Genomic DNA, 21,953 nt, shown 5'->3' on the forward strand with positions numbered 1-21,953 from the left:
CTCAGGGACAGAGACACACAGCCCAACACTCAGGGACAGAGACACACAGCCTGACACTCAGGGAGAGAGACACACACAGCGTGACACTCAGGGACAGAGACACACAGCCCCACACTCAGGGACAGAGAGACACAGTCGACACTCAGGGACAGAGAGACACAGTCGACACTCAGGGACAGAGAGACACACAGCCTGACACTCAGGGACAGAGACACACAGCCCGACACTCAGGGACAGAGAGACACAGCCTGACACTCAGGGACAGAGACACACACAGCGTGACACTCAGGGACAGAGAGACACAGTCGACACTCAGGGACAGAGACACACACAGCGTGACACTCAGGGACAGAGAGACACAGTCGACACTCAGGGACAGAGAGACACACAGCCTGACACTCAGGGACAGAGAAACACAGCGTGACACTCAGGAACAGAGACAGACACACCGACACTAAGGGACAGAGACACACACAGCCTGACTCAGGGACAGAGACACACAGCCCAACACTCAGGGACAGAGACACACAGCCTGACACTCAGGGAGAGAGACACACACAGCGTGACACTCAGGGACAGAGACACACAGCCCCACACTCAGGGACAGAGAGACACAGTCGACACTCAGGGACAGAGACACACAGCCTGACACTCAGGGACAGAGACACACAGCCCGACACTCAGGGACAGAGACACACAGCCCCACACTCAGGGACAGAGAGACACAGCCTGACACTCAGGGACAGAGACACACACAGCGTGACACTCAGGGACAGAGAGACACAGTCGACACTCAGGGACAGAGACACACACAGCGTGACACTCAGGGACAGAGAGACACAGTCGACACTCAGGGAGAGAGAGACACACAGCGTGACACTCAGGGACAGAGAGACACACAGCCTGACACTCAGGGACAGAGAGACACAGTCGACACTCAGGGACAGAGACACACAGCCTGACACTCAGGGACAGAGAGACACAGCGTGACACTCAGGGACAGAGAGACACACAGCCCGACACTCAGGGACAGAGAGACACAGTCGACACTCAGGGACAGAGACACACAAGTTCAGGAGAAGTGACACAGTCCAACTACAGGTGACAAACACTCATCTTTATTATCAAGTGCTGCTGGGGTGACAGCGGTTTAATATATTAGAAAATGTGAAAAATATTAAGAAAACAAAGTACTTGTTTCATTTTATAAGGCTGCTATTTATAATATTTGTACAGTTATACATTTATATATACTACACTTCCTCCATTGTGTAAAAGAAAACACAACATTTTTAGACAAACTAAAAGTAAAAATAATATTAATAAGGACAAATAATTATAAATGAATAATTGCATATTAGTTTTAAAAAATTAATCTGTGACATTGTGCGATGACCTTTGACCTTAACATTGAGGTATGACACAAAGCTGATGAGGGAGTGTTAGTGTGAAGTTACAGAGGAGCTGAACTGAGTGTCTACAGTATCTACAGCTCTGATGAGGGAGTGTTAGTGTGAAGTTACAGATGAGCTGGGCTGAGTGTCTACAGTATCTCCAGCTCTGATGAGGGAGTGTTAGTGTGAAGTTACAGAGGAGCTGGACTGAGTGTCTACAGTATCTCCAGCTCTGATGAGGGAGTGTTAGTGTGAAGTTACAGATCAGCTGGACTGAGTGTCTCTACAGTATCTACAGCTCTGATGAGGGAGTGTTAGTGTGAAGTTACAGAGGAGCTGGACTGAGTGTCTACAGTATCTACAGCTCTGATGAGGGAGTGTTAGTGTGAAGTTACAGAGGAGCTGGACTGAGTGTCTACAGTATCTACAGGTCTGATGAGGGAGTGTTAGTGTGACGTTACAGATGAGCTGGACTGAGATGTTTTCTAATGATATTGGTATGAGTGGAGCCTGTTGCTCTGAAGGTATTTTCCTCTCTTTGGTGCACTGTGGAAACTGGAATTCAATTCCGAAATGTAGGACTTGGTGAGGAGCAGTAGAACATGTCTTCTGAGGTCTAGTCTAATTGGAAGCATTGCTCTGTGCTGGTGTACTAGTTCATATTGGCCTTTACAGAATATATTGCCTCATTCAGATATATATGGTGTTTTCTGATCTGCAGTTGGAATACAGATCTGTACTGGTGTGTACAGTGTACACTGGGCTGTACTGGTCTACACAGAGCTGTTTGAAGAACTGGCTCATGGTTTAGACCTTTTGCTGTCCCAGGTCTACAAACACACACCTACCTCACTCCAGATAGCCATACTGACAGTCCCACACACACAGACGGTCCCACACAGATGATCCCACACACACAGCCCTGACCTGACAGTCCCACACACACAGCCCCACACTGACAGTCCCACACACACAGCCCCACACTGAGGGTCACACACACACAGCCCCACACTGACGGTCACACACACACAGCCCCACACTGACGGTCACACACACACAGCCACACACACACGGTCCCACACTGACGGTCACACACACAGATGGTCACATAGACGGTCACACACACACACACACACACACACACACACACACACACACACACAGATGGTCACACAGATGGTCACACACTGACAGTCCCATACACACAGATGGTCACACACACGGTCATACACAGATGGTCACGCACTGACGGTCCCAAGCACACAGTCCCACACACACAGTCTCACGCTATGGTAGCTCAGCCACAGGAGGAGGCCTGCTGATGGGCTGAACAGACAATCACCACGATTGATCAAGTGATCGGACACACCGTCAGGTGAGGAGCAGTAGGAGCCTCCAGGACAGAATGGAATGTTTGTGTCAACAGTCTCTTATTTGCCATGAGTCAGTTAGGGTGAAAGGTCAGGTGAAAGGTCAGGTGCTGGTGCTCCGTGTGTTCCTCCTTTGGCACTGTGGCGGAGAGGGCCCTCCCTCTACTTGGACAGCTTGCTGATGACGCGGATCAGAGCACCGTTCTCATCCTTCAGACGCAGGTTATCCGACTTCAGATCTCCCAGCACCTGGGGCAAGAGACACATACTGGTCAACACATACTGATCTGACCCCCGTCCACTACAGCACTGACCCAGAGCCAGATCAATACACACTGACCCCACCCCCGTCCACTACAGCACTGAACCCACCCCTGTCCACTACAGCACTGACCCAGTCCCTGTTCTCTATACCACTACATTACTATAGAATAATAATACAGTGTGTGATCTCCTGTCCCAGCCTGAGGAACAGTGAGCCTGTCTCTCCATAATAATAATACAGTGTGTGATCTCCTGTCCCAGCCTGAGGAACAGACAGTGAGCCTGTCTCTCAATAATAATAATACAGTGTGTGATCTCCTGTCCCAGCCTGAGGAACAGACAGTGAGCCTGTCTCTCAATAATAATAATACAGTGTGTGATCTCCTGTCACAGCCTGAGGAACAGTGAGCCTGTCTCTCAATAATAATAATACAGTGTGTGGTCTCCTGTCACAGCCTGAGGAACAGTGAGCCTGTCTCTCAATAATAATAATACAGTGTGTGATCTCCTGTCCCAGCCTGAGGAACAGTGAGCCTGTCTCTCAATAATAATAATACAGTGTGTGATCTCCTGTCCCAGCCTGAGGAACAGTGAGCCTGTCTCTCAATAATAATTATAATAATTATAATTGCTTACACTTATATAGCGCTTTTCTGGACACTCCACTCAAAGCGCTTTACAGGTAATGGGGACTCCCCTCCACCACCACCAATGTGCACCCCACCTGGATGATGCGACGGCAGCCATAGTGCGCCAGAACGCTCCCCACACACCAGCTCTCAGTGGGGAGGAGAGCAGAGTAATGAAGCCAATTCATAGAGGGGGATTATTAGGAGGCCATGATTGGTAAGGGCCAATTGGAAATTTGGCCAGGACACCGGGGTTACACCCCTACTCTTTTCGAGAAGCGCCCTGGGATTTTTAATGACCACAGAGAGTCAGGACCTCGGTTTTACGTCTCATCCGAAGGACGGCGCCTGTTTACAGTATAGTGTCCCCGTCACTATACTGGGGCATTAGGACCCACATGGACCACAGGGTGAGCGCCCCCTGCTGGCCCCACTAACACCTCTTCCAGCAGCAACCTTAGTTTTAGTGTAAATAGTGAGCCTGACTCTCAACGCTTTTATTGTAAATGTCTGTAAAAGTGTAATTATTGTTCTTGCTTTGGTGACAGTGATGGCAGTAAAGGTGTCTGAATGTGATCTGGATCTGACCTTCAGCTCCTCCTCCAGCTCTGAGATCCGCTTCTCCAGCATCCGTCGCTCCTGCAGAGACACAGATGATTCAGGCCCTGACAGCCCATCACAGCACAAACACAATCACAGCACAAACACAATCACAACACAAACACAATCACAACACAAACACAGCCCATCACAGCACAAACACAGCCCATCACAGCACAAACACAATCACAACACAAACACAGCCCATCACAGCACAAACACAATCACAGCACAAACACAATCACAACACAAACACAGCCCATCACAGCACAAACACAATCACAACACAAACACAGCCCATCACAGCACAAACACAATCACAGCACAAACACAATCACAGAACAAACACAATCACAACACAAACACAACACAAACACAGCCAATCACAGCACAAACACAATCACAGCACAAACACAGCCAATCACAGAACAAACACAATCACAACACAAACACAATCACAACACAAACACAGCCAATCACAGCACAAACACAATCACAGCACAAACACAATCACAACACAAACACAGCCAATCACAGAACAAACACAATCACAGCACAAACACAGCCAATCACAGCACAAACACAGCCAATCACAGCACAAACACAATCACAACACAAACACAATCACAGCACAAACACAGCCCATCACAGCACAAACACAATCACAACACAAACACAGCCAATCACAGCACAAACACAGCCAATCACAGCGCAAACACAATCACAACACAAACACAGCCAATCACAGAACAAACACAATCACAGCACAAACACAGCCCATCACAGCACAAACACAGCCAATCACAACACAAACACAGCCAATCACAGCACAAACACAATCACAGCACAAACACAGCCAATCACAGCACAAACACAATCACAACACAAACACAATCACAGCACAAACACAGCCCATCACAGCACAAGCACAGCCCATCACAGCACAAACACAATCACAGCACAAACACAATCACAGCACAAACACAATCACAGCACAAACACAGCCAATCACAGAACAAACACAATCACAGCACAAACACAGCCAATCACAGCACAAACACAATCACAGCACAAACACAATCACAACACAAACACAATCACAGCACAAACACAGCCCATCACAGCACAAACACAATCACAGCACAAACACAGCCAATCACAGCGCAAACACAATCACAACACAAACACAGCCAATCACAGAACAAACACAATCACAACACAAACACAATCACAACACAAACACAGCCAATCACAGCACAAACACAATCACAGCACAAACACAATCACAACACAAACACAGCCAATCACAGAACAAACACAATCACAGCACAAACACAGCCAATCACAGCACAAACACAGCCAATCACAGCACAAACACAATCACAACACAAACACAATCACAGCACAAACACAGCCCATCACAGCACAAACACAGCCCATCACAGCACAAACACAATCACAACACAAACACAGCCAATCACAGCACAAACACAGCCAATCACAGCGCAAACACAATCACAACACAAACACAGCCAATCACAGAACAAACACAATCACAGCACAAACACAGCCCATCACAGCACAAACACAGCCAATCACAACACAAACACAGCCAATCACAACACAAACACAGCCAATCACAGCACAAACACAATCACAGCACAAACACAGCCAATCACAGCACAAACACAATCACAACACAAACACAATCACAGCACAAACACAGCCCATCACAGCACAAGCACAGCCCATCACAGCACAAACACAATCACAGCACAAACACAATCACAGCACAAACACAGCCAATCACAGAACAAACACAATCACAGCACAAACACAGCCAATCACAGCACAAACACAATCACAGCACAAACACAATCACAGAACAAACACAATCACAACACAAACACAACACAAACACAGCCAATCACAGCACAAACACAATCACAGCACAAACACAGCCAATCACAGCGCAAACACAATCACAACACAAACACAGCCAATCACAGAACAAACACAATCACAGCACAAACACAGCCCATCACAGCACAAACACAGCCAATCACAACACAAACACAGCCAATCACAGCACAAACACAATCACAACACAAACACAGCCAATCACAGCACAAACACAATCACAGCACAAACACAGCCAATCACAGCACAAACACAATCACAACACAAACACAATCACAGCACAAACACAGCCCATCACAGCACAAACACAATCACAACACAAACACAGCCAATTACAGCACAAACACAGCCAATTACAGCACAAACACAATCACAACACAAACACAGCCAACCACAGCACAAACACAACACAAACACAGCCAATCACAGCACAAACACAATCACAGCACAAACACAGCCAATCACAGCACAAACACAATCACAGCACAAACACAGCCAATCACAGAACAAACACAATCACAGCACAAACACAGCCAATCACAGCACAAACACAATCACAGCACAAACACAATCACAACACAAACACAATCACAGCACAAACACAGCCCATCACAGCACAAACACAATCACAGCACAAACACAGCCAATCACAGCGCAAACACAATCACAACACAAACACAGCCAATCACAGAACAAACACAATCACAACACAAACACAATCACAACACAAACACAGCCAATCACAGCACAAACACAATCACAGCACAAACACAATCACAACACAAACACAGCCAATCACAGAACAAACACAATCACAGCACAAACACAGCCAATCACAGCACAAACACAGCCAATCACAGCACAAACACAATCACAACACAAACACAATCACAGCACAAACACAGCCCATCACAGCACAAACACAGCCCATCACAGCACAAACACAATCACAACACAAACACAGCCAATCACAGCACAAACACAGCCAATCACAGCGCAAACACAATCACAACACAAACACAGCCAATCACAGAACAAACACAATCACAGCACAAACACAGCCCATCACAGCACAAACACAGCCAATCACAACACAAACACAGCCAATCACAACACAAACACAGCCAATCACAGCACAAACACAATCACAGCACAAACACAGCCAATCACAGCACAAACACAGCCAATCACAGCACAAACACAATCACAACACAAACACAATCACAGCACAAACACAGCCCATCACAGCACAAGCACAGCCCATCACAGCACAAACACAATCACAGCACAAACACAATCACAGCACAAACACAGCCAATCACAGAACAAACACAATCACAGCACAAACACAGCCAATCACAGCACAAACACAATCACAGCACAAACACAATCACAACACAAACACAATCACAGCACAAACACAGCCCATCACAGCACAAACACAATCACAGCACAAACACAGCCAATCACAGCGCAAACACAATCACAACACAAACACAGCCAATCACAGAACAAACACAATCACAGCACAAACACAGCCCATCACAGCACAAACACAGCCAATCACAACACAAACACAGCCAATCACAGCACAAACACAATCACAACACAAACACAGCCAATCACAGCACAAACACAATCACAGCACAAACACAGCCAATCACAGCACAAACACAATCACAACACAAACACAATCACAGCACAAACACAGCCCATCACAGCACAAACACAATCACAACACAAACACAGCCAATCACAGCACAAACACAGCCAATTACAGCACAAACACAATCACAACACAAACACAGCCAACCACAGCACAAACACAACACAAACACAGCCAATCACAGCACAAACACAATCACAGCACAAACACAGCCAATCACAGCACAAACACAATCACAACACAAACACAGCCAATCACAGCACAAACACAATCACAGCACAAACACAGCCAATCACAGAACAAACACAATCACAACACAAACACAGCCAATCACAGCGCAAACACAATCACAACACAAACACAGCGCAAACACAATCACAACACAAACACAGCGCAAACACAATCACAACACAAACGCAGCCAATTACAGCACAAACACAATCACAGCACAAACACAATCACAGCACAAACACAACCACAGCACAAATACAATCACAATCACAGCAAAAACACAGCTAATCACAGCACAAACACAATCACAGCACAAACACAGCCAATCACAGAACAAACACAATCACAACACAAACACAGCTAATCACAGCGCAAATACAATCACAACACAAACGCAGCCAATTACAGCACAAACACAATCACAACACAAACACAATCACAGCACAAACACAACCACAGCACAAATACAATCACAATCACAGCACAAACACAGCTAATCACAGCACAAACACAGCCAATCACAGCGCAAACACAATCACAACACAGACACAGCCAATCACAGCGCAAACACAATCACAACACAAACACAGCCAATCACAGCACAAACACAATCACAGCACAAACACAATCACAGCACAAACACAGCCAATAACAGCACAAACACAGCCAATCACAACACAAACACAGCCAATCACAACACAAACACAGCCAATCACAGCCAATCACAGACCAAACACAATCACAACACAAACACAGCCAATCACAGCGCAAACACAATCACAACACAAACACAGCCAATCACAGCACAAACACAATCACAGCACAAACACAATCACAGCACAAACACAATCAATCACAGCACAAACACAATCACAACACAAACACAGCCAATCACAGCACAAACACAATCACAAACACAAACACAGCGCAAACACAATCACAACACAAACAAAGTCAATTACAGAACAAACACAATCACAGCACAAACACAGCCAATCACAGCACAAACACAATCACAGCACAAACACAATCACAACATAAACACAGCCAATCACAGCACAAACACAATCACAGCACAAACACAGCCAATCACAGCACAAACACAATCACAACACAAACACAGCCCATCACAGCACAAACACAGAGGGCTGAGTGGAACCAACCTGAGAACCAATTAGAAAATAGAGCTGACGTTGGAGACAACCTGCCAATCACAGCAAAGAAGTGTGTACTGGGATGGGATGGCCAGGACACCGGGGTTACACCTCTACTCTTCTCGAGAAACGCCCTGATTTTTAATGACCACAGAGAGTCAGGACCTCGGTTTTACATCTCATCTGAAGGACGGCGCCTTTTTTATAGTATAGTGTCCCTGTCACTATATTGGGGCATTAGGACCCACACAGACCGCAGTGTGAGCGCCCCCTGCTGGCCCCACTAACACCTCTTCCAGCAGCAGCCTCAGCTTTCCCAGGAGTCTCCCATCCAGGTACTGACCTGCTGACTCACTCCTGCTGGGCTTCACGGGGATGCCAGCTGTGGATTGCTGTGATTGGTGGAAAGGCATAATCCTGCTCTAGCCCCCAGGTCTCTTTGCTGTGATTGGTGGAATGGCTTGACACCGCCCTAATAAACGTGTCTTTGCTGTGATTGGTGGAAAGACTTGACCCGCCCCAGCCCCCAGGTCTTTGCTGTGATTGGTGGAAAGACTTGACCCGCCCCAGCCCCCAGGTCTTTGATGTGATTGGTGGTAAGGCTTGACCTGACATGACATGTGGACTGGAGTATCTCCTATTTCCTGTCTCCTCTCCCTCACCTTTCTCTCCAGCTCCAGGAGAGCAGTGCAGTCCGCAAAGCGCTCCTGTCTCTGTGGAGAGAGGAGTTGTGTACGTTAGCATGGGCGTCACAGGGCAGAGTTACTATGGCAATGCTACTACAGCTCGGACAGGGGACGCCGGGACCTGAGTGGCCTTGTCCAGGTCCAGGCGGGTCTGGCTGATGAGTCGCTGGGTGTCCTGGAGCTGGGCCTGCAGCTGGGAGTTCTCCTGGGACAGCTTCTCGAACAGCTGCGCACACAGACACAGCGCCATGAGACTCTGCTCTGCCCTCCCTCTCACACACACGCCCACCCAAAGCGCAGCGACACATTCACACTCAGACCTGCGTCCCAATCCAAGCCAAGAGGCACGCGGACAGACGCGCTGGGAAGGAAAGGAAAGCGTAGGGAGTGGCGGAGAAAGGGAAGGCCCTAATTCACATCACAGCATCCTCCCCCCACCAGCCGGCCCTCTGGGAACTGTAGTCCCGCGACGCTCCTCCCACCTTCCTGTAGTCCTTGGTGTCGGAGGCGGGGTCTGCGCAGAGGGCGGGGCCACGGCTACAGCAGTCATTGGCGGAGGAGCCGAGCCTGAGAGACAGAGGGGCAGGAGGGACGTCATGTGAAGGTGGTCCTGCTGAGCCCAGAGAGCAGAGCCTCAGCCAGCCTCAGCAGGGCCAGACGCAGGATCACCCTGAGGTTCACCCTGTCACAGCCTGAGGGACACACAGTAAGGATCGGCACACAGGTACCCCTGGGGTTCACCCTGTCACAGCCTGAGGGACACACAGTAAGGATCGGCACACAGGTACCCCTGGGGTTCACCCTGTCACAGCCTGAGGGACACACAGTAAGGATCGGCACACAGGTACCCCTGGGGTTCACCCTGTCACAGCCTGATGGACACACAGTAAGGATCGGCACACAGGTACCCCTGGGGTTCACCCTGTCACAGCCTGAGGGACACACAGAGAGGATCGGCACACAGGTACCCCTGAGGTTCACCCTGTCACAGCCTGACATGCAGGAAGGACCTACAGAAAGAAAACTGTTACTCACCGTCTGTTGAATCTGTCAGCCTGCAGAGAGAGAGGAGGGGAGCAGATCAGTGTTTGCACACAGCACAGGGCTGAGACTGAGACAGGGACACAGGGTGGACACAGAGTCACACTGCCCACAGCACAGGGCCGAGACTGAGAGAGGGACACAGGGTGGACACAGAGTCACACTGCCCACAGCACAGGGCCGAGACTGAGAGAGAGACACAGGGTGGACACAGAGTAACACTGCCCACAGCACAGGGCCGAGACTGAGAGAGGGACACAGGGTGGACACAGAGTCACACTGCCCACAGCACAGGGCCGAGACTGAGAGAGGGACACAGGGCGGACACAGAGTCACACTGCCCACAGCACAGGGCCGAGACTGAGAGAGAGACACAGGGTGGACACAGAGTAACACTGCCCACAGCACAGGGCCGAGACTGAGACAGGGACACAGGGCGGACACAGAGTCACACTGCCCACAGCACAGGGCCGAGACTGAGAGAGGGACACAGGGCGGACACAGAGTAACACTGCCCACAGCACAGGGCCGAGACTGAGAGAGGGACACAGGGCGGACACAGAGTCACACTGCCCACAGCACAGGGCCGAGACTGAGAGAGGGACACAGGGCGGACACAGAGTAACACTGCCCACAGCACAGGGCCGAGACTGAGAGAGGGACACAGGGCGGACACAGAGTAACACTGCCCACAGCACAGGGCCGAGACTGAGAGAGGGACACAGGGCGGACACAGAGTAACACTGCCCACAGCACAGGGCCGAGACTGAGAGAGGGACACAGGGCGGACACAGAGTAACACTGCCCACAGCACAGGGCCGAGACTGAGACAGGGACACAGGGCGGACACAGAGTCACACTGCCCACAGCACAGGGCCGAGACTGAGAGAGGGACACAGGGCGGACACAGAGTAACACTGCCCACAGCACAGGGCCGAGACTGAGACAGGGACACAGGGCGGACACAGAGTCACACTGCCCACAGCACAGGGCCGAGACTGAGAGAGGGACACAGGGCGGACACAGAGTAACACTGCCCACAGCACAGGGCCGAGACTGAGAGAGGGACACAGGGCGGACACAGAGTAACACTGCCCACAGCACAGGGCCGAGACTGAGAGAGGGACACAGGGTGGACACATAGTCACACTGCCCACAGCACAGGGCTGAGACTGAGAGAGGGACACAGGGTGGAGACAGACAGAGACAGACGGACATACTGACCAGTATTTCAGGGTCCTTCATGCTGCCCCCTACTTCCTCCTCCCCACCGGGTTCATTGTCACAGAGGTCACTCTAAAAACACAAGGAGGTGCCAGTGACACAGAAAATCTCCCCTCTCGGCCCCTCCTCCCCACCCCTCTCTCCGCGCCCCCCACTCACTCACCTCTCCGATGTGGAGCCCCAGGGCTACTCTCCTCCTTGCCCGAGCTCTTCGCCGCTCTGCCACCCCCATCCGCTCCTCACTCTCACTGGCGCCGCCCTGCTGGCCGTCTGGGGAACATGCAGCAGAGAAGAGCCAGTCACACAGAAGAGTAGAAGAGAGACAGTGGCACAGAGACAGAGGACAAGACTATGCCCTACCTCTCCCCTCTGAGACCAGTGAGGCTGGGGCCCGAGTGGGTCGGCCTGCTCCACTCGGGCTGGTCAGGCCCAGGAGGTCCGACTTCTGCAGCGTGGCGATCCGGGACCTCCAGCTGACCTCCTGGACAAAAAGACAGCATCAGCAGGCCTAGTGACCTCTGCTGTCAGGTCTCTCCCTGCACCCTGCCAGGCTCCTGCCCTTCACATACCTCCTCTCCTCGCCTCTGCCTGCCCTCTCTCTCCTTCTCCTCCTCGTCCTCTTTCTTCTTCTCGCGTTCTTTCTGCTCCGTCTTTGCCGTCTTCTCTGCCTCCTGCAGGTCAGTCAGTGTCACACCCTGGAACACACCAAGCACATGCAGTCACATACCTGAGCCTGTACACCTGTCTGAGCTCACCTGAACATGTACCTAAGCTCACCTGCGCACCTGTCTGAGCTCATCAGTACTCCTGTCTGAGTTCACCCGTACACCTGTCTGAGCTCACCTGAACATGTACAGTGCCTTGCGAAAGTATTCGGCCCCCTTGAACTTTTCAACCTTTTGCCACATTTCAGGCTTCAAACATAAAGATATAAATTTTTTATTTTATGTGAAGAATCACCAACAAGTGGGACACAATTGTGAAGTGGAACGAAATCTATTGGATTTTTGAAACTTTTTTAACTAATAAAAAAATGAAAAGTGGGGCGTGCAAAATTATTCGGCCCCCTTGCGTTAATACTTTGTAGAGCCACCTTTTGCTGCGATTACAGCTGCAAGTCGCTTGGGGTATGTCTCTATCAGTTTTGCACATCGAGAGACTGAAATTCTTGCCCATTCTTCCTTGCAAAACAGCTCGAGCTCAGTGAGGTTGGATGGAGAGCGTTTGTGAACAGCAGTTTTCAGCTCTTTCCACAGATTCTCGATTGGATTCAGGTCTGGACTTTGACTTGGCCATTCAAACACCTGGATACGTTTATTTGTGAACCATTCCTTTGTAGATTTTGCTGTATGTTTGGGATCATTGTCTTGTTGGAAGATAAATCTCCGTCCCAGTTTCAGGTCTTTTGCAGACTCCAACAGGTTTTCATCCAGAATGGTCCTGTATTTGGCTGCATCCATCTTCCCCTCAATTTTAACCATCTTCCCTGTCCCTGCTGAAGAAAAGCAGGCCCAAACCATGATGCTGCCACCACCATGTTTGACAGTGGGGATGGTGTGTTGAGGGTGATGAGCTGTGTTGCTTTTACGCCAAACATATCGTTTTGCATTGTGGGCAAAAAGTTCGATTTTGGTTTCATCTGACCAGAGCACCTTCTTCCACATGTTTGGGGTGTCTCCCAGGTGGCTTGTGGCAAACTTTAGACGAGACTTTTTATGGATATCTTTGAGAAATGGCTTTCTTCTTGCCACTCTTCCATAAAGGCCAGATTTGTGCAGTGTAAGACTGATTGTTGTCCTATGGACAGACTCTCCCACCTCAGCTGTAGTTCTCTGCAGTTCATCCAGAGTGATCATGGGCCTCTTGGCTGCATCTCTGATCAGTCTTCTCCTTGTCTGAGCTGAAAGTTTAGAGGGACGGCCAGGTCTTGGTAGATTTGCAGTGGTCTGATACTCCTTCCATTTCAAGATGATCGCTTGCACAGTGCTCCTTGGGATGTTTGAAGCTTGGGAAATCTTTTTGTATCCAAATCCGGCTTTAAACTTCTCCACAACAGTATTACGGACCTGCCTGGTGTGTTCCTTGGTCTTCATGATGCTCTCTGCGCTTTCAACAGAACCTTGAGACTATCACAGAGCAGGTGCATTTATACAGAGACTTGATTACACACAGGTGGATTCTATTTATCACCATCAGTCATTTAGGACAACATTGGATCATTCAGAGATCCTCGCTGAACTTCTGGAGTGAGTTTGCTGCACTGAAAGTAAAGGGGCCGAATAATTTTGCACGCCCCACTTTTCATTTTTTTATTAGTTAAAAAAGTTTCAAAAATCCACTAGATTTCGTTCCACTTCACAATTGTGTCCCACTTGTTGGTGATTCTTCACATAAAATAAAAAATTTATATCTTTATGTTTGAAGCCTGAAATGTGGCAAAAGGTTGAAAAGTTCAAGGGGGCCGAATACTTTCGCAAGGCACTGTACCTAAGCTCACCCGTACTCCTGTCTGAGCTCACCCGTACTCCTGTCTGAGCTCACCCGTACACCTGTCTGAGCTCACCCGTACTCCTGTCTGAGCTCACCCGTACTCCTGTCTGAGCTCATCAGTACTCCTGTCTGAGTTCACCCGTACACCTGTCTGAGCTCACCTGAACATGTACCTAAGCTCACCTGCGCACCTGTCCGAGCTCATCAGTACTCCTGTCTGAGTTCACCCGTACAGCTGTCTGAGCTCACCTGAACATGTACCTAAGCTCACCCGTACTCCTGTCTGAGCTCACCCGTACTCCTGTCTGAGCTCACCCGTACTCCTGTCTGAGGTTGTACCTGGGTTCACTTGTCTGAGCTCACCCGTACTCCTGTCTGAGCTCATCCGTACTCCTGTCTGAGCTCACCCGTACTCCTGTCTGAGCTCACCCGTACACCTGTCTGAGCTCACCCGTACACCTGTCTGAGCTCACCCGTACTCCTGTCTGAGCTCACCCGTACTCCTGTCTGAGCTCACCCGTACTCCTGTCTGAGCTCACCTGTACTCCTGTCTGAGCTCACTCGTACTCCTGTCTGAGGTTGTACCTGGGTTCACTTGTCTGAGCTCACCCGTACTCCTGTCTGAGCTCACCTGTACTCCTGTCTGAGCTCACCTGTACTCCTGTCTGAGCTCACTCGTACTCCTGTCTGAGGTTGTACCTGGGTTCACCTGTCTGAGCTCACCCATACACCTGTCAGAGCTCACCCATACTCCTGTGTGAGCTCACCTGTACACCTGTCTGAGCTCACCTGTACTCCTGTCTGAGCTCACCTGTACTCCTGTCTGAGCTCACCCGTACACCTGTCTGAGCTCACCTGTACACCTGTCTGAGCTCACCTGTACTCCTGTCTGAGCTCACTCGTACTCCTGTCTGAGCTTGTACCTGGGTACACCTGTCTGAGCTGACCTGTACTCCTGTCTGAGCTCACCCGTACACCTGTCTGAGCTCACCCGTACACCTGTCTGAGGTTGTACCTGGGTTCACTTGTCTGAGCTGACCTGTACTCCTGTCTGAGCTCACTCGTACTCCTGTCTGAGGTTGTACCTGGGTTCACTTGTCTGAGCTCACCTGTACTCCTGTCTGAGCTCACCCGTACACCTGTCAAAACTCACCCATACTCCTGTCAGAGCTCACCTGTATACCTGTCTGAGCTCACGGGTACACCTGTCTGAGCTCACGGGTACACCTGTCTGAGCTCACCTGTACTCCTGTCTGAGCTCACCCGTACTCCTGTGTGAGCTCACCCGTACTCCTGTGTGAGCTCACCCGTACACCTGTCTGAGCTCACCCGTACACCTGTCTGAGCTCACCCGTACACCTGTCTGAGCTCATCAGTACTCCTGTCTGAGTTCACCTGTACTCCTGTCTGAACTCACCCGTACTCCTGTCTGAGCTCACCTGTACACCTGTCTGAGCTTGTACCTGGGTTCACTTGTCTGAGCTCACCTGTACACCTGTCTGAGCTTGTACCTGGGTTCACTTGTCTGAGCTCACCTGTACTCCTGTCTGAGCTCACCTGTACTCCTGTCTGAGCTCACCTGTACTCCTGTCTGAGCTTGTACCTGGGTTCACTTGTCTGAGCTCACCCGTACTCCTGTCTGAGCTTGTACCTGGGTTCACTTGTCTGAGCTCACCCGTACTCCTGTCTGAGCTTGTACCTGGGTTCACTTGTCTGAGCTCACCTGTACACCTGTCTGAGCTTGTACCTTGGTTCACTTGTCTGAGCTTGTACCTGGGTTCACTTGTCTGAGCTCACCTGTACACCTGTCTGAGCTTGTACCTGGGTTCACTTGTCTGAGCTTGTACCTGGGTTCACTTGTCTGAGCTCACCTGTACACCTGTCTGAGCTTGTACCTGGGTTCACTTGTCTGAGCTTGTACCTGGGTTCCCCTGTCTGCCTGTCCCCAGCCCCAGTGCTGAACTTCTGTGTGCGATTTGACGGGCTCTGGGCCGGTCGGGTTGCGGTACCTGAGTGGAGCGGCGGGTCCGCCGGGCGTCTCTGGACTTGGCCCTTCTTTGAGCCTCAGCCTCCTCGTCCCGCACTGGCGTCAGGTAGGACCTGCACAGCACCAACAGAACCGAGCTCAGAGCGTAGCACAGGGGAGCCGCGGAGGGCACACCACGAGGTCACTTCCTGCCCACCTCACCTGCGCCTCTCTTTGGCCTCGCCCTGGCCTGCTGTTGTGGTGCTTGTGGTTGAGGTTGTTGTTATGGGAACAGGCTCCTTCTTGTCTGCCTGTTCAGGGACCAGCCTAGAGGAGTGGAGGAACATGGGAAACACTGGTTAGAAAGCGCCCTAAGTTTTACAGTTACCAAGTGACGAGTGGAGTTAGCAACATCACATGCATTAGCCCAATACAGCATATGGAGCAATGGAAGGGGAGAGGCTGGATCGCATAGCGCCCTCTGGCTGCTGGAAGACCTAACACAACACAGGCAGCCTGGGAGCTCTGGGAGATCTGGGAACATGTTGGCTGTAGTCAGACAGGAGTACGGGTGAGCTCAGACAGGAGTACAGGTGAGCTCAGACAAGTGAACCCAGGTACAAGCTCAGACAGGTGTACGGGTGAGCTCAGACAGGAGTACAGGTGAGCTCACACAGTCCGGTACCTCTGTGCCAAGAGGCTGTTCGGGCGGTTGAGGGCGGAAGAGGGGGTTGCCGTGGTCACGGAGGTTGCCGTGGAGACGTCTGGTCTGCGCCCAAAGGAGGAGCTGAGGGAAGAGCAGAAGATCAGCACAGCCCAGCCACACCCTGACCTGCCAGAGGTGCACAGCACAGGTGCACGCCCACATCGATGTGAACCAATCCTGTCCTCTGCAGAAAAGCTGGAAGCAGCAGGTTATGACTTTCCAGTCCAATTTAGCTCCACAATAATCCAGCCCAGTTAAGCCCTCAGCAAGCCTGTCTTGTCAAACCAAGCTCAGCCCCAACCCAGCTTAGACCAGACCACTTTAGGACAGCTCAGCCCCAGTCCAGTCCAGAGTATGTCCACTCAATCTATCACAGAGCCCACTTCAGGTCAGACCCAACCAGTTGAGCCCAGTTCATCCCCAGTCCAGTCCTGACTAGGTCTACTCAGTCCAGCATAGAACCCAGTTCAGCTCAGACCCGACCAGTCGAGCCCATGCCCCATGGACTGACCTGCGTGGCACGGCGGGGGAGGAGTCGCTCCCAGATTGGCTGTGGAGGCGTCGCGTGTACGAGGAGCTCCGGGCCAGCGAACCGCTGAAGGAGGAAGAGAAGGGATACACCCCCGATCAGAAACACGCCAGGGACAAAACCACAGCGCAGTGGCGCCCCCTGTCCGGCTCACCTGCTCGGGGCATCCTGGCTGCTGTCCGAGACACTGAAGAGACGGCGGGCGGGCGTGGGGGGAACACGAGCCAGCCTGGGCTCCTGCAGAGGCAAAAACAGCTGTTTCCGAAGAGCCCAGGTGTGTTTCCTGTGTCAGTGTATTTATGTATACAGTATGTACAGGTGTGTGTGTCAGACAGGTGTGTTACCTGTGTCAGTGTATTTATGTATACAGTATGTACAGGTGTGTGTGTCAGACAGGTGTGTTACCTGTGTCAGTGTATTTATGTATACAGTATGGACAGGTGTGTGTGTCAGACAGGTGTGACCTGTGTCAGTGTATTTATGTATACAGTATGGACAGGTGTGTGTGTCAGACAGGTGTGTTACCTGTGTCAGTGTATTTATGTATACAGTATGTACAGGTGTGTGTGTCAGACAGGTGTGACCTGTGTCAGTGTATTTATGTATACAGTATATACAGGTGTGTGTCAGACAGGTGTGTTTCCTGTGTCAGTGTATTTATGTATACAGTATGTACAGGTGTGTGTGTCAGACAGGTGTGTTACCTGTGTCAGTGTATTTATGTATACAGTATGTACAGGTGTGTGTGTCAGACAGGTGTGTTTCCTGTGTCAGTGTATTTATGTATACAGTATATACAGGTGTGTGTCAGACAGGTGTGTGACCTGTGTCAGTGTATTTATGTATACAGTATGTACAGGTGTGTGTGTCAGACAGGTGTGTTTCCTGTGTCAGTGTATTTATGTATACAGTATGTACAGGTGTGTGTGTCAGACAGGTGTGTGACCTGTGTCAGTGTATTTATGTATACATTATGTACAGGTGTGTGTGTCAGACAGGTGTGTGACCTGTGTCAGTGTATTAATGTATACAGTATGGACAGGTGTGTGTGTCAGACAGGTGTGTGACCTGTGTCAGTGTATTTATGTATACAGTATGTACAGGTGTGTGTGTCAGACAGGTGTGTTACCTGTGTCAGTGTATTTATGTATACAGTATGTACAGGTGTGTGTGTCAGACAGGTGTGTTTCCTGTGTCAGTGTATTTATGTATACAGTATGTACAGGTGTGTGTGTCAGACAGGTGTGTTTCCTGTGTCAGTGTATTTATGTATACAGTATGTACAGGTGTGTGTGTCAGACAGGTGTGACCTGTGTCAGTGTATTTATGTATACAGTATGGACAGGTGTGTGTGTCAGACAGGTGTGTTACCTGTGTCAGTGTATTTATGTATACAGTATGTACAGGTGTGTGTGTCAGACAGGTGTGACCTGTGTCAGTGTATTTATGTATACAGTATATACAGGTGTGTGTCAGACAGGTGTGTTTCCTGTGTCAGTGTATTTATGTATACAGTATGTACAGGTGTGTGTGTCAGACAGGTGTGTTACCTGTGTCAGTGTATTTATGTATACAGTATGTACAGGTGTGTGTGTCAGACAGGTGTGTGACCTGTGTCAGTGTATTTATGTATACAGTATGTACAGGTGTGTGTGTCAGACAGGTGTGTGACCTGTGTCAGTGTATTTATGTATACAGTATGTACAGGTGTGTGTGTCAGACAGGTGTGTTACCTGTGTCAGTGTATTTATGTATACAGTATGTACAGGTGTGTGTGTCAGACAGGTGTGTTTCCTGTGTCAGTGTATTTATGTATACAGTATGTACAGGTGTGTGTGTCAGACAGGTGTGTTTCCTGTGTCAGTGTATTTATGTATACAGTATGTACAGGTGTGTGTGTCAGACAGGTGTGTGACCTGTGTCAGTGTATTTATGTATACAGTATGTACAGGTGTGTGTGTCAGACAGGTGTGTTTCCTGTGTCAGTGTATTTATGTATACAGTATGTACAGGTGTGTGTCAGACAGGTGTGTTTCCTGTGTCAGTGTATTTATGTATACAGTATGTACAGGTGTGTGTGTCAGACAGGTGTGTTACCTGTGTCAGTGTATTTATGTATACAGTATGTACAGGTGTGTGTGTCAGACAGGTGTGACCTGTGTCAGTGTATTTATGTATACAGTATGGACAGGTGTGTGTGTCAGACAGGTGTGTTACCTGTGTCAGTGTATTTATGTATACAGTATGTACAGGTGTGTGTGTCAAACAGGTGTGACCTGTGTCAGTGTATTTATGTATACAGTATATACAGGTGTGTGTCAGACAGGTGTGTTTCCTGTGTCAGTGTATTTATGTATACAGTATGTACAGGTGTGTGTGTCAGACAGGTGTGTTACCTGTGTCAGTGTATTTATGTATACAGTATGTACAGGTGTGTGTGTCAGACAGGTGTGTTTCCTGTGTCAGTGTATTTATGTATACAGTATATACAGGTGTGTGTCAGACAGGTGTGTTTCCTGTGTCAGTGTATTTATGTATACAGTATGTACAGGTGTGTGTGTCAGACAGGTGTGTTTCCTGTGTCAGTGTATTTATGTATACAGTATATACAGGTGTGTGTCAGACAGGTGTGTTTCCTGTGTCAGTGTATTTATGTATACAGTATATACAGGTGTGTGTCAGACAGGTGTGTTTCCTGTGTCAGTGTATTTATGTATACAGTATGTACAGGTGTGTGTGTCAGACAAGTGTGTTTCCTGTGTCAGTGTATTTATGTATACAGTATATACAGGTGTGTGTCAGACAGGTGTGCTGCCATACCCTGCTGTCGGAGTCTGTGCTGCTGAGCCGAGGGCTGGAGGCGGAGCGCGTCACCCCGTGGGAGGAATCCAGGGTCTTGCTCGGCTCTCGGTTACCCCCTGCAAGCCCTGCTACCCCAAGGGCACCTGAGCTGCCTGTCTTGTGTAAGGTCCTCCAGCCACCTGGGGGCGCTGTGTGGTCTTGCCTTTCCCCTTCCGCTGCTCTGGATGAGATAGGAGGCTTCCCGGGGGGGTCAGTCACCTTGGGGGCGGAGGGGACCTGTACATCAGGGAGTTTTAATAGTCTGAGACAAGCTGAGAGATGGGAGAGACACACAGGACTGGGAGAGAAGCTGCATTGCGTGAAAACCTTACAAACAAGCATAGAGAGAATGAGGTGAGGTAAATTCTAAATAATTTAACCAATCACGGACCAATTACACTAGCTCCGCCCCCAGCCAGAGTGAGGCCACCACTCACCTTCCTGCCAGGACTGCTTGTTGCCGTGGAGACACCAGAGGGGGCGGGGCTGTGGAGCTTGTTGTTGAGGTTGTTGATGATCTCACGGGTTTTGGCTTTTTTTGGAGATAAAGGAAAATGATTCACCTGAGGTTTTGGGTCTCTTTTATCGTGAGCGTATTAGTAGTTAGGACAGTGACAGACACACACTGTGACAGGCAGACACAGCGACAGACACACTGTGACACACTCAGTGACAGACACACTGTGACAGAGACACTGTGACAGAGACACAGTGACAGATACAGTGACAGACAAACACAGTGACAGACAGACACACACAGTGACAGATACAGTGACAGACAAACACAGTGACAGACAGACACACACAGTGACAGATACACACACACAGGGACAGACAGACACACACAGTGACAGATACAGTGACAGACAGACACACACAGTGACAGATACAGTGACAGACAAACACAGTGACAGACAGACACACACAGTGACAGATACACACACACAGGGACAGACAGACACACACAGTGACAGATACACACACACAGGGACAGATACAGTGACAGATACCTTGACAAACACAATGACAGATACACACACACAGGGACAGAGAGACACACACAGGGACAGAGAGACACACAGGGACAGACAGACACACACAGGGACAGACAGACACACACAGGGACAGATACACACACACACAGTGACAGACAGACACACACAGTGACAGACAGACACATTGACAAACACAATGACAGACAGACACACAGGGACAGACAGACAGACAGACACAGTGACACAC

At 49.7% G+C, this 21,953-nt stretch overlaps 1 protein-coding gene across 2 annotated transcripts in view; it reads right to left on the reverse strand.

Annotated features, from left to right (window-relative positions):
* Positions 1–1,102: 1,102 nt before the first annotated feature.
* Positions 1,103–21,953, reverse strand: part of LOC148645841 (protein phosphatase 1 regulatory subunit 12A) — a 46,302-nt gene continuing 25,451 nt past the window's right edge. For both annotated transcript variants that reach the window (XM_088610838.1, XM_088610837.1), the window contains 17 exons: positions 21,149–21,243; positions 20,691–20,948; positions 18,025–18,107; positions 17,853–17,936; positions 17,321–17,422; positions 16,858–16,962; positions 16,679–16,769; positions 12,749–12,874; positions 12,540–12,660; positions 12,343–12,449; positions 12,180–12,251; positions 10,950–10,969; positions 10,397–10,481; positions 10,036–10,140; positions 9,891–9,941; positions 4,246–4,296; positions 1,103–3,013 (listed from right to left, as the gene is read on the reverse strand). In XM_088610838.1, coding sequence (XP_088466964.1) covers positions 2,927–3,013; positions 4,246–4,296; positions 9,891–9,941; positions 10,036–10,140; positions 10,397–10,481; positions 10,950–10,969; positions 12,180–12,251; positions 12,343–12,449; positions 12,540–12,660; positions 12,749–12,874; positions 16,679–16,769; positions 16,858–16,962; positions 17,321–17,422; positions 17,853–17,936; positions 18,025–18,107; positions 20,691–20,948; positions 21,149–21,243 — 1,643 coding nt within the window. In that variant the 3' untranslated portion in view covers positions 1,103–2,926. The remainder of the gene's footprint in view (positions 3,014–4,245; positions 4,297–9,890; positions 9,942–10,035; positions 10,141–10,396; positions 10,482–10,949; positions 10,970–12,179; positions 12,252–12,342; positions 12,450–12,539; positions 12,661–12,748; positions 12,875–16,678; positions 16,770–16,857; positions 16,963–17,320; positions 17,423–17,852; positions 17,937–18,024; positions 18,108–20,690; positions 20,949–21,148; positions 21,244–21,953) is intronic.

This window comes from Lepisosteus platostomus, chromosome 18, assembly GCF_059453375.1.
Source record: "Lepisosteus platostomus isolate fLepPlt1 chromosome 18, fLepPlt1.hap1, whole genome shotgun sequence".
Lineage (NCBI taxonomy): Eukaryota > Metazoa > Chordata > Actinopteri > Semionotiformes > Lepisosteidae > Lepisosteus > Lepisosteus platostomus.